This window comes from Pangasianodon hypophthalmus, chromosome 4, assembly GCF_027358585.1.
Source record: "Pangasianodon hypophthalmus isolate fPanHyp1 chromosome 4, fPanHyp1.pri, whole genome shotgun sequence".
Taxonomy (NCBI): domain Eukaryota; kingdom Metazoa; phylum Chordata; class Actinopteri; order Siluriformes; family Pangasiidae; genus Pangasianodon; species Pangasianodon hypophthalmus.
The window spans coordinates 32285453-32300873 of record NC_069713.1 but is presented as its reverse complement, the minus strand read 5'-3'; the positions used below and the strand labels follow the sequence as shown (position 1 = coordinate 32300873).

Below are 15421 nucleotides of genomic sequence, written 5' to 3'. Positions count from 1 at the left end.
AAAATTGTGGCCTGTCTGGTGAGGTACTGAGGACTAAGGGATGGAAAAAGTATAAGCCTTAAGCAATGGGAGTGTCAAACTTAATATTCATCAAATCTCTCTCTCTCTCTCTCTCTCTCTCTCTCTGCAAGCCAAATGCGTACTTTAATAAAAAAAAATAAAAAATTAATGTTAAGATTTATATGTTAAGATTTGCGGATGTGATATTTGGGAAATGACTGTCTAATTCTTTTCTAAGAAATACCAGATTTCCAAAGCACAATGACCTTTGCAGAGTGTGTGCGCAAAGACAAGCAGGGGAAAAAAAGTCCTGACATTTCCTGCTTGTTTTTATTGATTCAGGACAGGATTGATTCACCATAACAATAGTAGGTAGGATGCCCTTTTGCTTTTGTTCATGACATGGAGTCCACAAGGTGTTGGAAACATTTCAACATAATCATGGTGCCAATATCTACCACGTCAAATATCTAGCATTTCCACCATTCAGGCTTCTACTGCATCCCGAAGGTGATCTAATGGATTCTGATCTGGTGACTGGGGAGGCCATTGAAGTACACTGAATTAACTGTCATGTTCACGAAACCAGTTTGAGACTGAGTGCTTTGTGACATGGCGCATTACCTTGCTGGAAGTACACCAGTTGTGGCCATAATGGAAGGCATGTGGTCAGCAACAATACTCAGAGAGGCTGTGGCATTCGAACGGGGCTTGCCTGGTATTAAGAGCCCAGTGTGTGTCAAGAAAACATTCCCCACACCATTACACTACCTCCACCAGCCTGAACTGTAAACACAAGGCAGATTAGGTCCATGGATTCATCCTGGATGGATTCAACCTGTCCCCACTGTAGCCTCAGATTCCTGTTCTTAGCTGACAGGAGTAGAACCCGATGTGGTCTTCTGCTTTTGCAGCCCATCCACCTACAGGTTCGGTGTACTGTGCATTCTGGGATGCTTTTCTGCTCACCACGGTTGTAAAGAGTGGTTATTGGAGTTACCGTTGTCTTCCTGTCCTCTTGAGCCACTCCAGCCATTCGTCTAACTTCTGTCATCAAGAAGGCATCTCCTCCAGCAGAACCACTGCTCACAGGCTGTTCTTTTGCTTTTTGCACCCTCTTGTGTAAATCTGAGAGACTGCTGTGTGTGAAAATCCCAGGAGACCAGCTGTTTCTGAAATACACAAACCAGATCACATTCTTCCTCCTTCTGTTTCGTGTGAACATTAACTGAAGCTCTTGATCTGTATCTGCATTGCGCTGCTGCCACATGATTGGCTGATTGGACAGTTGCATGTACAAGTGTTCCTAATAAAGTGGTCGGTGGGTGTATTGCCGTTCATTTGAAAAGAGTGCTACAGCGACATGCCCTATCAAAACCCGAGAGAGTTTAAAGGGGATCCTGCAGGGAGGTAGATGAGAAGATCCCCAAATCCAAGCTTGTAGCATCAGACCCAAGTAGTTGCGCAACAAAATTGTGAGGAAAAATAAAAGTATTAACTGTTGTGATATTTCAGTTTTTATTTGTAAAAGGCATGTTATTTTTTTTTAATGAAGCTCTAGAGATTTACAGATTTCTTGCTTTCTTGTGCTCTTTCTCAGAAGCCCACTCCAACGCCATGATGTTCGACTGCGTGTACCTGGAGCTCTCCGTCTCGCTGGATCACGGCACTAACGAGCTCCTGGAGACGGCGGTGAGGGCTGCCCGTGGCCACAGCCTGGGGCCTGGCTGGACTGAGGGATCACCCGGAGGTGGCCGCCGTGAAAGCCTTACCAGCAGGGCCAAGCGCTTCCTGTCAGGCCTGGTTCCGCGCTCACATCACGGCCGCGAGCGCATCCGTGAGCAAGAGCGACACAAAGGCAACCGAATGCTGCGGCAGAAATCTCGCTCCTGTCATGACCTCAGTGCCCTGATGTAGAGATTACGGATTAGTTACTGCAGATAGAAAATAAAACCAGGAATCAATTTTGTCAGGTTAAATCCAGGGAAAGCTGTAATAATGTTTGTTTTGGTATCATATATACGGTATGTCATACGTGTGGCGGTCTGGGAAAACCCTTTGGCTATCGCTGTGGCTGAATTCTGGAAAAAACAAAAATGCTAGAAAAGATTTTTTCTGTCAATGATATACTCCGACAGCTTTACCTTCCCAGCTGTCATCATCAAAACAGAGAAGAGCGCTTACACACTCAGAGGAGAAAAAGTTTTTAACTGTTTAAATGACGTAATACAAAGTCATTAATAACAAAGTGATTGTATTTTAGCCAACAGAACCGACAAACGCAGCGAGTGATTTTATACCTCAGGTGATGAGACAAAGATGTGGATGACGCTGATAATCAAAGTGAGAACTCATTTCTGATTGGAAACTTATAATTCTTTAAAATTGGCAGCAGTGTTGTTTTTTCACCAGTAGATCAGGCTATAAATGTAGAAATTCGCAGGTGTGGCATCTTTCAGTGGAATTGGAATGAAAGCTTTAAATGCGATTTTCTCCCTTTTCAATTTTGGGGGGCTTTAAAATGCTATACTTTTTCATCTTGTTTCAGATGTGTGCAAATAAAACAGTTCAGCAAAGTCTGAAAAAATGGGTTTTCCCATGCTGCCACACACATCTATAAAACGACAGGCATAGAAGTTGAGTAGAAGTTTACTGCAGACTTTATTATTTTTGTTGTTTCATAAATCAATACTCAAGAGGAAGAAGGAAAGAAAAGAAATCCTTATCACACACTTACACAGGCAGTTGTAGTGTAGCTCCTTGAGAAGCTTTATGCTGAAATTAAGCTTGAAGTGTAAGACAGTATTATAATTAGTGCATGGACATTTTGCATATAGTAGTTGATTTCCCCTCAGAAAAGACCCTTAAAGTCTTAAAAATGGATTTTTCTGCCCTTAAGAATGTGGGGCATTATAAATAAACACAATCTTTTTAACTATGTATATATTAAGACATCTATAAAATTTCGAATTGTAGGAATTATGCGCCCTTTAATATTCGGGATGCTCCTCTCTGAATAAACAACTTTAATTCTTAAATGAACGTTTCACTCATACAGTGCATGGACACCATTTCTTTCGTTCTAAGGACATGTTAATAGATAGCTGAATGATGAAAGCAATATGATTTGCCACATGAGGTTGTGGAAATACTATAATAATTTCACTTCAGTCCTTCAGTTTGACATGTTGCATTTAGCCACTAACTTATTTGCACTAAAAGAAACAGCACAGGCAGACAGACAAATCTCTGTGAGAAACACCTTTTTTACTCTCTCTCTCTCTCTCTCTCTCTCTCTCTCACTCACACACTCTCGCTTTACCTCCAAGACTGCGAATAAATGTATGCCTGAACGACTGCTTGCACTTAAACCACATTCCACAAAGACATGGATTATAGCCATGCTCCGAGAATAACAAGCTCATAAGAAACAATAAATATAGATAATTGTCTCTATATATGTCTTTTTGGCTGCGTATACAGTAAGGAAGCAATACTATGGAAGTCCTACGTCTTTATCCACAGTCTTACCCTGTGTTTCAATACTGTTTTAACACGCTCTTGTCAATCTTTCTGACTCGATTGATCACGTCTAGCCACTTGCAGTACAATGGAAATTGGCCGCAAGCGCAATGTAGCGCTGAACAAGTCATATTAGCTCGCTAAATAGCTACGCAAGGGCCGTATTCGGGAATCGTTGACTTAAGTTCAAAAGTAATGTAAATATTTACATGGGGAAAGTTCGTCGTATTCAGAGTCGGGTTACACACGTGCTTAAGTAGATTTTTTGGGTGTTGCATTCAGATTACTAAAATCACCTGCATGTAGTTCATGCCTCCAAGGTTGCCAGATTTTCTTCTTTAATTAGACACACCAATTGATTAATTTAATAGCATCTAGACCCCCACATTAAACACAAGCACTTGTCTTTAAACCCCCCAGAAAACCGAGCTGGAGTCTATGCGCATAAACTCCACTCTCTACAGCCCACACAGAATAAATGTCGTCGGTCATGTAGTTGCCAGAGACGATGTAGTTGTCTACATTAATCCTGATTTAAAAATATCAAGCGTTTAAAATGGTTTATTAAACAGCTTCATCAGCTGTTTCACACAGCTTTAAATGAAAAAAATTCCATCTAACTTATTTCACTTGAGCTAATAATGCAAATGAAATGAAGACAAAAAAATGGCCCAAAGGATAATAACGAAGGGAAGTTAATCAGAGTTAACGCAACAGAAACACTGTTGAAATGCAGGGTTGGTTTGTAGTCTTTACCACATTTTTCAACTATATAAGCACTGTCGTTCAATTCACTTCGAATTTAGGGTTCTCTGTGAAAATGAGACTTTAGAGCAGGGGTCATCAGTCGGTGGATGGCGGTCTGGACTGCGGATAGCAAAGTATTTAATAATAAAATAATGGTGTAGCAGAGCTGATAACCATATGAACAAAAATCTTGCCGTAGTTCTAGTTTTCTAACCACGAACCAGCTCAGTTCTGTAGCTGTTACAGTTTATCCAATCACGTGTCTTTATGTAAATTATTTTTAATAGCTGAAGGCAGCTGATCAGACCAGAGACTAGCTACGGGGCTAGAGCTCAGAAAGGAAAGAGTTTTCACCGACTTTCATAGACCTTTCGTTTTATTTACCATCTCTGATCTGATCTGATTAACTGTTTTTAGGAAAAAAAAAATCGTAGACAAAAACAGAATGTTTAAAGACTGTTGGACAAAAGAAGTATGTTTATTCTCTGCGCCAAGACGTAGAGATGTGTCTCATCTCTTCAGAGTCCATGGCGTTAGTCAAAAGTGGTAAGATGAAGCACCACTATGAAAGGAAACATAACCACTTCCAATTGTTCAAATAGCTATAAACAAATTCTTTAATGTTTAATCATTAAAAGGTAACAGTCAGTCATGCTAGTTGCTTATCCAGACCTTTGTACACAAGGAATTATACGTAACTGGACCTTTACAAACTTTAGCTGAATACCCCTGCTTTAGAGAAACAAATGGCAAACCATTTAGTACATCTCGTCCTATTGTTTTATGTCCTTACATTTAAACTCTTCCCTTTTTCTACACGATCGTACTTGAACTGAGCTCGAGGAGCATTGTTGTGGGGGCTGGCCACACACGCTTATGCAACACCAAAACGTTCTGGAAACGTTGCTCTGAAGTCAACATCGCAGTGTCATTTCATTGTCAGCTCATGCATTACTCACTGTTGATGAACGTTGCTCACAGTGTTTTGGGGGACAAAAGGGAAAATAAAGATAATTTGTACTCCTTCTTCCTTTTTTGGCTCGTCTCTGATTTTGTCTGAAATCAATTCTTATTATTTGTGCGCCTAAATGTTTTGCCTGCTACGCTCGCTAGCATTGCCTGTATTAGAGCAGCGTGTATAAAAGCAACTGTTGCATTGTGGGCAAACACTGGACGATGCAACCCAAAGGGCAGATGGTTGGGACATGAGGTGAGGTAGGAGGAGGAGGATGACGGATGATAGTTGCTTGGTGACTGTTGTCAGGGAGACAGAGTGAGACTCTCCTAAGCTTGACTTGGAATTCCTTACTATGTATGATCAAACTAGTGGAGTTAGAATGACTGCAAACATCGGGACCTCTCGGGCTGCATCTATCTGTAAAGCTGCTTTATGACAATGTCTGTTAAAAGCACTACACAGATTAAAAAAAATTAACTGAATACTGTTTTTTATAATAATCTGTAACCTTGATACCTTACCAACTGACCCCTTCAGTTAAAAAATGGATTAAATTAATTTTTTTGGCCATTGATGTACACACAATATCCCATAATGACAAATAAACAATTTATTTTTTTTTACATATACAGTAAGTATATATATAAAATTCTGAAATCTCACTTGTACTACTTTGTAGAAGCATCTTCGGCAGCACTTACAGCTTCAACTCTCAGATCCTCTCAAGCGCAATCAGACTGGATGGGGAGCATCTGTGAACTTCCATCTTCAATCCTCCCCACAGATGTTACACGGGGTTCAAGTCTGGGCTTTGGCTGGGCCACTTAAGGACATTCAGAGATTTGTCCTGAAGCCACTCCAGCATTGTCTTGACTATATGCTTTGGGTTGTTGACGTGCTAAAGGGGAACCTTCACCCCAGTCTGAGGTTGGGTGAGGTTGATTTTCTGTATTTGGCTTCTTCCTTCTGTCAATTCTGACCATTCTCCCCTGCTTCTGAGAAGCACCCTATAACATGATGCTGACACCACCATGCTTCGCCATAGGGATAGTATTACCACTTGACGAGCGGTAGCTGGTTTTCACCAGACGTAATGCTTGGAGTTCAGCCCAAAGACTCCGAGTCTGAGACTGCCATATGTCTTTTACTCAGGAGTAGCTTCTGACTAACTTCTCTACCATAAAGGCCTGATTAATGGAGTATTTCTGAGATAGCTGTCCTTCCAGCAAGTTCTCCCATCTTTGCTGAGGACTTCTGAAGCTCTCTTACAGTGACCATTAGGTTCTTGGTGACTCCCTGACCAAGGCCCTTCTAGCCTGGTTACGGACAGCCAGCTCTAGAGTCCTGGTAGTTCAATACCTCTTCCATTTCAAAATAATTAATGAGGAATCCAATATAGAAGGAGTGGAGACAGCAAACATTGGATTCAAAGTTTCAGAATACAATGCAGCTATATGATTCAGTTACAAAAATTTAGCCAGCTAACATTAGTGACAGGGCCGGAGTGGGACTGACCTTCAGCCCGGGAATGTCATCTGAGCGCCTCGTGCACGTGGCCCCTATATGCAGCCCACACACTCTCTTGGGATGTCCACAATGCCAAATCATTTGACTATTTATTTTCTCAGATATTGCACAGTAAGCACAAGCTACACACACACACTAAATAAATATATGCAAGTACTATATAGTGCTATAGTACTGTATAGTTTATAGTGAACAATAAATGAACTTAAGGTAAAATGGAAAACATGCTCTCTTAGAACAATTTTGACACAACAAATCAGTCATTCATAAATACTCCAGCAATGCTTTGAAAATTATTGGACACTAAAATGAATGAACACTAAACTGAAAATAGCTTGAAGAGGAAGGAAAGATGAGCTATCTAAAATGTGTAGCTTGTCTAACTATAAGCTCCTCATGAAATAAAGCAGTAGACTATCTACTATGACTTTTTCCCTGTACATACAATAATTTGCAGTTATATTATTTGCACTCGGATGTCTGTAAGTCTGGCACATTTCTGGCCATTTCCACTCCCCCTTTTCTTTTTTTGCTGTCCATATTGATTAAAGGCTAAGAGGACTCTCTGGTCTATCTGGAAACTCATACATTTTGTGACCAGCCTGGACTCAATCGACCAATTAGGGATCTTGGAGGGCCGCTCTCATTGCCTCATTGCTTCCTGTATCGGTAGGAGGAGCATGATTGATAGAACTCCTTGTTCCAGCGTAGCCTAATTAATAACACTAACATTAAATTTATTGCGTCACCAACTCATGGCCCACTGGGTTTTTCCTGATTAGCCAATCCGGCATTAATCAGTGATTTATGATGTATTTACTTTCTCAAACCAGCAAACTGTATGGTCAGTGTTATAGATTTAACCAACTAATAAGTCCATGCTGATTGATTTAAAGTAAATACTACTATAAACTCGTTTAAAATAGTGAAATGATATTTTAAATGACGTTTAAGCTCAATCTTGGAGCATGTTAATTACAGAGATCAATAGGCAAGTCTTTCAACTATTGAAGTCAGACAAATCTTTATTAAGCATCTTATTTTGTTTATTTAATTCTCTTCAATTTTATTTTTGTAAGAATCAGCTATACAGTTGTATATAGAAAAAATTAGGCTGTAGTATATGCATGGTTGCATTGTCTAAAAGTGAAATGTAGACTGTTTTGCATAGAAGACAGATAATCAATCAATGAATAAGACCATGTGCCTTTTTTTAAAATGGTAATTTGCACTACAGTGCTCTAAAGGTCACTTATCCATAAGTCAAGGTCGTAAATGTCAAATCTTCTCACAAAGATCTCTAAATATAATTTTTTTAAAACCTTGCCTTAAGCGACTGAGTAAGTAATGACATCTTAGAAGAAAAATGTTACATTTACCAGAGTTTCTGCTCCATATTTAGCCATTACATTACAAAACATGGGCAAACTCTTTGAGTTGAGTGCAATGAAGGGATTATCTGAGACATCCTGGTTGAAAATGAGAGCCATACTCCTCTGAGAGACACACAGTATGTTGGAAATTAAATTTATTTTACAAACTCACATTACCATTTGGCCTGAAAATATCACTAACACACACCAAGGGCAAACCGTAAAAAAATATTTGCCATTCAGATATTGAAATGAAAAAAGTTTGTGAAGGAAAACATCTGGATTGACAATAAAAAAAATTTACACTGACAAACTGAAATAAAGGACAAACTTTCCCCACCTGTGGACATGCTGCAATAGGCCGGTTTGTCCTCATGGTTTTATTTTTTAAATAAAAATTCAGCCGATTCTTTCATCCCACTCTGCGAGGATCTCTCGAGTATTTCAGCTAGCAGCATTGCAGCAGCATCAAAGCTTTCCCCTTACTCTGCGCAGACGTATGGCATCTCTGCCGCATGCACGGCTAGCTGGTGCTTCTTCAGGTATGCCGCGCTACTGAAACTCTTCTCACACTCGCTGCAGTGATACATTGTCTTTACTTTGTGGTTCTGCATGTGTCGCTGTAAGTTGCTGGAGCTGCTAAAGCTGTTTCCGCACTCCGAGCAATTGTAGACTCTGGCCCCTGTATGGATCTGTTGGTGAGTTTTAAAGGTTTCTTTGCGGATGAAAGTCTTGCCGCATTCCTCGCAACGGAACTCCGTCCTGGTCGAATGGGTCATCTGGTGGGACCTCAGAGTGCTGGAGCAGTTAAAACCCTGACCACACTCGGAACAACGGTGGCGTCGCTCGTTTTTGTGCATTTCTTCATGGTTTCGGAGATGGGAGGAAGCAAAAAAGCTTTTACCGCACTCACGGCAATGGTACGGTCTCTCCTTAGAGTGCGTTCTCTGGTGGACCTTCAAGGAAGGCATGTATCGAAAAGTCTTCTCACATTCGGAGCACTTGTAGTTTCTTTTTTCTGAGTGGACTCGCCGATGGACACTCAGCTCGCCCGACGATACAAAATGCTTCCTGCACTGATCACAGCAGTAGGGCTTTTCGCCTGTATGAATGCGTTCATGAATCTTAAGGGAATTCCGGTACTTGAAAGCTTTGCCACAATGACTGCATTTGTATGGCGTGTCACTTGAGTGGGTCATCTGGTGCGACTTGAGGTGGTGGGCTCGTCTGAAGCTACTGTCACAGTCTGGGCACTTGAACGGCCGTTCTTCCCGATGAGTTAGTTGGTGGATGGTAAGGCTCTGCTTCCACCTAAAAGCCTTCCCACACACTGAGCAACTGTAGACCGTGTCTCCTGCGTGTTTGCGCAAATGACTGTCCAGGTGAGCTTTCAGAACAAATCTCTTATCGCACTGATGGCAAGCAAAAGGCTTTTCTCCTGTGTGTCTTGCCTTGTGTACCCTCAAGGCTGCTGATGTATGGAAAGACATTCCACACTGGTCACACTGGTACAGTTTGATCCCCTTGTGTCGCTGTATATGCAGTTTTAGCGCGCTTCTCCTACTGAAGCTCGTCCCACACAAAGAACAGGGGAAAGGCTTCTCTCCAGTGTGACTCCTTTCATGGCATATCAGGTCTCTCTTCCTTGTGAACTTCTTTTTGCAATAGGCACAATGGAGTAGCCTCTCATTCGTATGTAGCCGCTGATGTAATCCAAGTTCCTTCTTCCGAGTATATCGCTTTCCACAGCTGGAGCACCCATACGGCCGCTGTACAGAGTGGCATTTCTGATGGGTTTTCAGGGCTGATTCGCTTTCAAAACTCTTGCCACACTCAGGGCACAGATTGGCTCTCAAGGCCATTGAAGATGATGGTGCATTTGAAGGAGTTTGGGCTTTCAGATCCATTGAGTCCATACTTGTGTTCGGGACATAACTGGAAGATTTTCTTGCCGTGGATCTCAAATGAGAAGAAAGTATTTTCTTCTCAACTTTTGCAAACTGTTCTTCATCCTTTAATCTGAAAATTTGCCAGTTGTGTTAGGGTTCAAGGACACGCTAAGTAAATCTAGTCCTTGCTAGGTAGGTATGAGCAAAACAACACATCGTACATACCTGCATCTTCTGGGCTGCTTCTAAAAATACAGAACACAACTGTTTAATATTTGATCACAAGGTCAAATTACTGGTCATGATCGCAAAAAATACTGATGAACTTTACCATTAAATGAGTGACATCCTCCGCTTTAAACCCATGTGTGCCAGTTTCCTGGACGTTAAAATAGGCTGATATCTTCAGCTCTATTGGTTCATATTTTCGCCTCATCTCCGTTGCAGTACCATGCTTTTCCTGCTCCTCTGAAGTCACAGTGCTCGCTGCCTTTTGAGGCCACATCTTTGGATGTGTCTGCCAAGAACAGTTTGATGATGTGCATGGCTGCTAATGCTTTTCTTGACCAAATGCATTCTGCTTTCATTCCCAAGTTACTTATTAGCTTGATGCGACTTTCATGAACACATGGTGATCCAAATGGCAGTCAGCCAATCCAATGATAAAATCTTTATCCATTAGGTCAGGGGTGGACAAATCGCCAACCCAGGCACTCAGGACAAGCACGTTATATTCACGGTGTTTTTTTCCCTTTAAATTCACTCGTCCAAAAGCCAGAGAAAGAAAAACTCTACTTCATATTGATGGTCAGAGAAGAACACTTTTCATTGGATACATTGGTTTAAACACAACATGCCCCAATTGCTTCATATATTTCATGGTCATTCAAAGCACCTTCATGTGGTGGCACACGACTCTTTTGCAAATCCCACACCCTGCTACACTACACACAAACACACCAAGGATGTGGTCTGGATGTCGGGGGGAAATACCTTTACTAGGAATATTAATTAGCTTGAACAAATGCTAGACAATCTTTCCAGAATCAGGAATACTAAGGGATGTGGAAACTGACTAAACAGAGCAAAATACAGTGTAGTCCATCACAAATCTATAACTTTAATGCTAGCACAATATGGTCACCTCACCTTTAAACTAAAAATGAAGACGCTAGTCAGACTCAAATACCGTGTGAGATACTTCATTACCAGGAAAAGAGGAGGACTATAGCTACCTAAGATCACCCTGCTCAGGGGTTCAAGTACTTGCTTATTTTCCATAGTCTATATTAACGCACATAATTAACACACAGTTGACACTTTTTAGCAGAGTTAACTGCAAGCATAACATGGGACAGGGCAAGAACATCGGAGTTCTGACCTGCCCTCTGGGCTAGCTAATGAATTATTCATTTGTCCTCCCCTGTGGAAGGGTGGAGTAACAAGCCGAGAGTCACGCAGAATGTCCGAATGCGTTTAGACCAAAAACTAGCATTTGTCTTTAAGGCACTCAGTATCAAAAACATGGAGGAAAAAAAAAAACTTAATCCAGATTTTCCATGGTTACAATTTCACCCAAACTGTTGTTAAGGCAAGACACCAGAGGTAGAGATGACAGTTTTGGTCACTTACAACCACCAGATTATCTGAAATTTATCAACTCTGAAGAAGGCTCTACAATCTGCCCACTTGGCACAATCATGTCACGGCACGTACATCCCTGAAAAACTCCTGATCTATGCGTTAAGGTACGTGTCATTATGATATACATATATATATATATATATCCATTTTCTTTACAAACTTTATAAACCACACTAACTAGAGTGAAAACACATTAATCCACATTGTCTTCTTCTAGAAGATTTCTAGAAGACCTGCATCCATGAACTTTTACACATTCATTCCCATCCCTAATTAGAAGCATATTATACAACCAAAGATGTTTATCTATTGTTTAAAAAAAATATTCACCTTTAGTGCCTTGCCACAATCATCATTGCTATAATGAAAACAATATTGCAATATTTGGGTAAAATCAAACATTATGCAGGAAGTACACATAAATCTATAATCTACATTATATTTACCCAACAGATATAAAATAGGTCTTTTTTTATTGTTTATCTTTCAAGCTATTAAAAGTGAACAACCTGCTCAAACATGCACTCACCATTTTCCCTTCTGTGTTTCCCAAAAGAACATTTCCACTGTCTGATCCTGACATCTCAGAACTCACTTTTCGTAAAGACACTTTACACGATGTCTCTGTCAAACAAACAGGACATCTCAGAGACCAGGTCATCTCCCAGTAACTCTGCACACAGCTTTTACACAACCTGTGGGAACATCTTAAAACCACAGGATTGTTCAAGCCTCCCAAACAGAACACACATGTGCTGTCTGCAGGGGGAACTCGCCCTCCAGCCCTGGTCATGGTCATGGTCATGGTCCTACACACTGGAGAAAATGCAGTATCTTTCCAGCTACAAGTGCAAGCACACAGTTAACCACTGACAGGTTTGACTCAGTGCCCACTTATCACTGCATGTGCATGGATTTTCTTCCTCTGGGACTTTATGGTGGTTGACTATAACGCTGATTAGGAATGTCAGCACCATCTTCTGGAGAGGAGAACAAGTGTTGCTCTTCAGGGGTTGTTAAACTATTTCTACCTCTTTACTACTATTCCTGACAAAACACATTTAAGGTTCAATTTCATGTTAATTATAGACCAATGTGTCTTCTACCTATTTAGGTTTTGCATTAAACAGATTAAATCAAGTGTGTCTGATCTTCCACAAAGGGCCAGTGTGGCTTTAATTCCAATCAAGCAGAAGCCACACCTGATTCCACCTGTTTAATCAGTTGATGTTGGCTTTCAGTAGACTCAGGTGTGGCTTCTGCTTGGTTGGAATGAAAACCTGCAGCCACGCCATCATTAAGTGACCAGTCAAGAGGCTAATAAATATAAGAAATGAATATTCAGTATAGTAACTTTCATAATAGTGGGTTGTAATTCCCACCACAGTAACTAAATGAAACTCCTAGGGACTACACTTTAAGAATCCATGCCCTATAAGCTATAAATACTGAGGATAATGCAAAGTAAGATCTCTGAAATCTGACACGAAGAGTTAAAACACAGCACATGTGATAGCGGAATGCATACAGAGATTCAGGAGTGCAAATGCAGGAGTGATCTCAGATCTACTGTCACTTACATTCTTCATTCCTAATTACAAATAATATCTATGGCTAGTTTCAGGCAGGTTTTAGAGAGTTGGCCTTTCCTGAGGAACAATTTACCTGCTTTTACTCGACTCTGGTACTTGTGCTAATTTAATATGGGATGTTTTACTTTTGCTATTATATTTGGACAATGAGTTTGAGCCAAAAGTTAGGCAGGATACATGAGGGTTAAGGGTCATGCCCATGAAGGGTCACAACCTTTCAATCAGTAACCAAAATCCTTCAACCACCGAGCCATTGCTTTTAACATACACTGTGGACACCTCACCATCACACCCATATGTGTTCAGATAGATAGATAGATAGATAGATAGACACACACACACATATGATATATAAAAGGAAAATGAATGAATGAACACCCATCCCCCTTTACTTTTATAATAAGCTCCACTCTTCTGGGAAGCTTTCCACTAGATGTTGGAGCGTGGCTGTGGGGATTTGTGTTCATTCAGCTACAAGAGCATTAGTGAGGTCAGGTGCTGATGTTGGGTAAGGAGTCTCCAGTTCCAGTTCATCCCAAAGGTGTTCAGTGGGGTTGAGGTCAGGGCTCTGTGCAGGACACTCGAGTTCTTCCACTCCAACCTTCACACACCATGTCTTCATGGAGCTCGCTTTGTGCACAGGGGCATTGTCATGCTGGAACAGAGTTTGTGTCTCTTAGTTCTTAGGGAAACTGTAATGCTACAGCACACAGAGACGTTCTGTACAATTGTGAGCTTCCAACTTTGGGGAAGACTCATATATGGACAGGTGTCCACATACTTTTGGCCACATACCTCAAGGCTCTATTTAAGGCCCAATGCTATTTTATAGCAACAGTAATATTTTGCTTACACTAGGTACAACTGCAACAAAATGTAAAATGTCTTACCTTTGTTATGCATCATACACGCAGAATTACTACATCGCAGTACTTTTGAATTCTCGATTCTGATTGGTCAGAAGGTGTTGAATAATTTTCTGTAAGAGCAGCCCTGAAATTAATTCCAAGATTTACAGTAATGCGCTCATCCTAATAGATTATCGTTTCTATAGTAACAACTCGGTCACAGGGACTTGACGTATGGCGTTCTGTAATTTAAGATAATAAACAAATGTGTTCTTATTGTAAAAAAGAAAAGCACGTATAATTTTTGACAGGATGACGTGTAAGGAGCTCTTTATTTAAAATTTACAGAATTAGTCTCCAGTGTGAGCGCTTTAACGTCATCCGATGTCATGAATGTCATGAATTCAGGTCCTCGAACAGCCTCTCTCCAGATCCTGATGTTATTTTTGTCTCATCTCTTAAATTTATTTATTTATAGAAATACTGTTGAGGAAAAAGTTCAGACGGAAATCCTTTCTCTCGTGTACGAACCTGGAGATTTGCACACGTTTATCACAACACGTTTGCTGATTGCTGCAATTCCCTGGGAGTCAGTCGTTCCTTTTTATCTCATCTGCAGCTTGTCCAAAACGTCGCTGCATCATTTTTATAAAATGGTATAAAAATAAATAAACAGAGCAAGATGAACAAACCAGATGTTTTTTTTTTCATGCTTTGGTTTCATCATTGGTTTTACTTATTCGATTTCACCTGCAATACAGAAATAAAGTTCTTTTCACTCTACGTCTCCCTTTCCATCAAGGGTACATCCTTTGAAAAAGGTGCACGTGATGTACCATTAAGGTTCCTCAGCGATACTTAACGTCCGATTATGTATATTAAATTATTTTTTAAAAAGTAAACTATAATGAATAATTAATGTTAAGGCGAGGCATCCAAACCCAGAAACCTTCAGAGCTCTCCAATGAGCTACTATTGGGCCTTTTAATTTAATTTTAAATTAAATTGTATGATAACAATTTTTATGAAATTATCAGTAGAAATAATTGATTTTATTTAATGTACTTACATAAATAATTTGAATTCACATGTGTAAATACCACCATGCAAGGGTTTTTTTTGGACGATGGAGCCCTCAGACCACACACACACACACACACACACACACACACACACACACACACACACACACAGAGATAAAATGTAATACCATGTAAAGACTCACTTCAGCCATATTATGTGAAATTCATTGTATGTTCATTTATAGTGGAAGAGGTTTGTTTTCTTTAAGACAGCTTTCTATATGCACAAATAAACGCTA

General features: G+C 40.4%; 2 protein-coding genes across 2 annotated transcripts in view; one reads left to right on the top strand and one right to left on the bottom strand.

The window, feature by feature from the left end:
* rem2 (RAS (RAD and GEM)-like GTP binding 2) overlaps positions 1 to 5296 on the top strand; it is a 30309-nt gene extending 25013 nt beyond the window's left edge. Inside the window, exon 5 of the mRNA XM_026936925.3 lies at positions 1601 to 5296. Within this exon, the coding sequence (XP_026792726.3) occupies positions 1601 to 1917 (317 nt within the window). The 3' untranslated portion in view covers positions 1918 to 5296. The remainder of the gene's footprint in view (positions 1 to 1600) is intronic.
* A 2971-nt stretch (positions 5297 to 8267) lies between these two features.
* On the bottom strand, positions 8268 to 12825 carry si:ch211-119o8.6 (uncharacterized protein LOC556659 homolog). Its single transcript, XM_034303408.2, has 4 exons — positions 12190 to 12825; positions 10348 to 10533; positions 10242 to 10261; positions 8268 to 10146 (listed from the first exon to the last, which is right to left on the bottom strand). The coding sequence occupies exons 1-4, from the start codon at positions 12463 to 12465 to the stop codon at positions 8610 to 8612; spliced, it is 2019 nt and encodes a 672-aa protein (XP_034159299.2). The 5' UTR covers positions 12466 to 12825; the 3' UTR covers positions 8268 to 8609.
* Between the last annotated feature and the right edge of the window lie 2596 nt (positions 12826 to 15421).

What these genes read in the sequence shown, in the direction of transcription:
- si:ch211-119o8.6 (XM_034303408.2), bottom strand. Translation starts at nt 12,465, where the DNA reads ATGACCATGACCATGACCAGGGCTGGAGGGCGAGTTCCCCCTGCAGAC. An exon ending in AGGATGTCACTCATTTAATG is followed by an intron (nt 10,262 to 10,347) that starts GTAAAGTTCATC and finishes CTGTATTTTTAG; the next exon opens with AAGCAGCCCAGAAGATGCAG. An exon ending in AAGCAGCCCAGAAGATGCAG is followed by an intron (nt 10,147 to 10,241) that starts GTATGTACGATG and finishes GCAAATTTTCAG; the next exon opens with ATTAAAGGATGAAGAACAGT.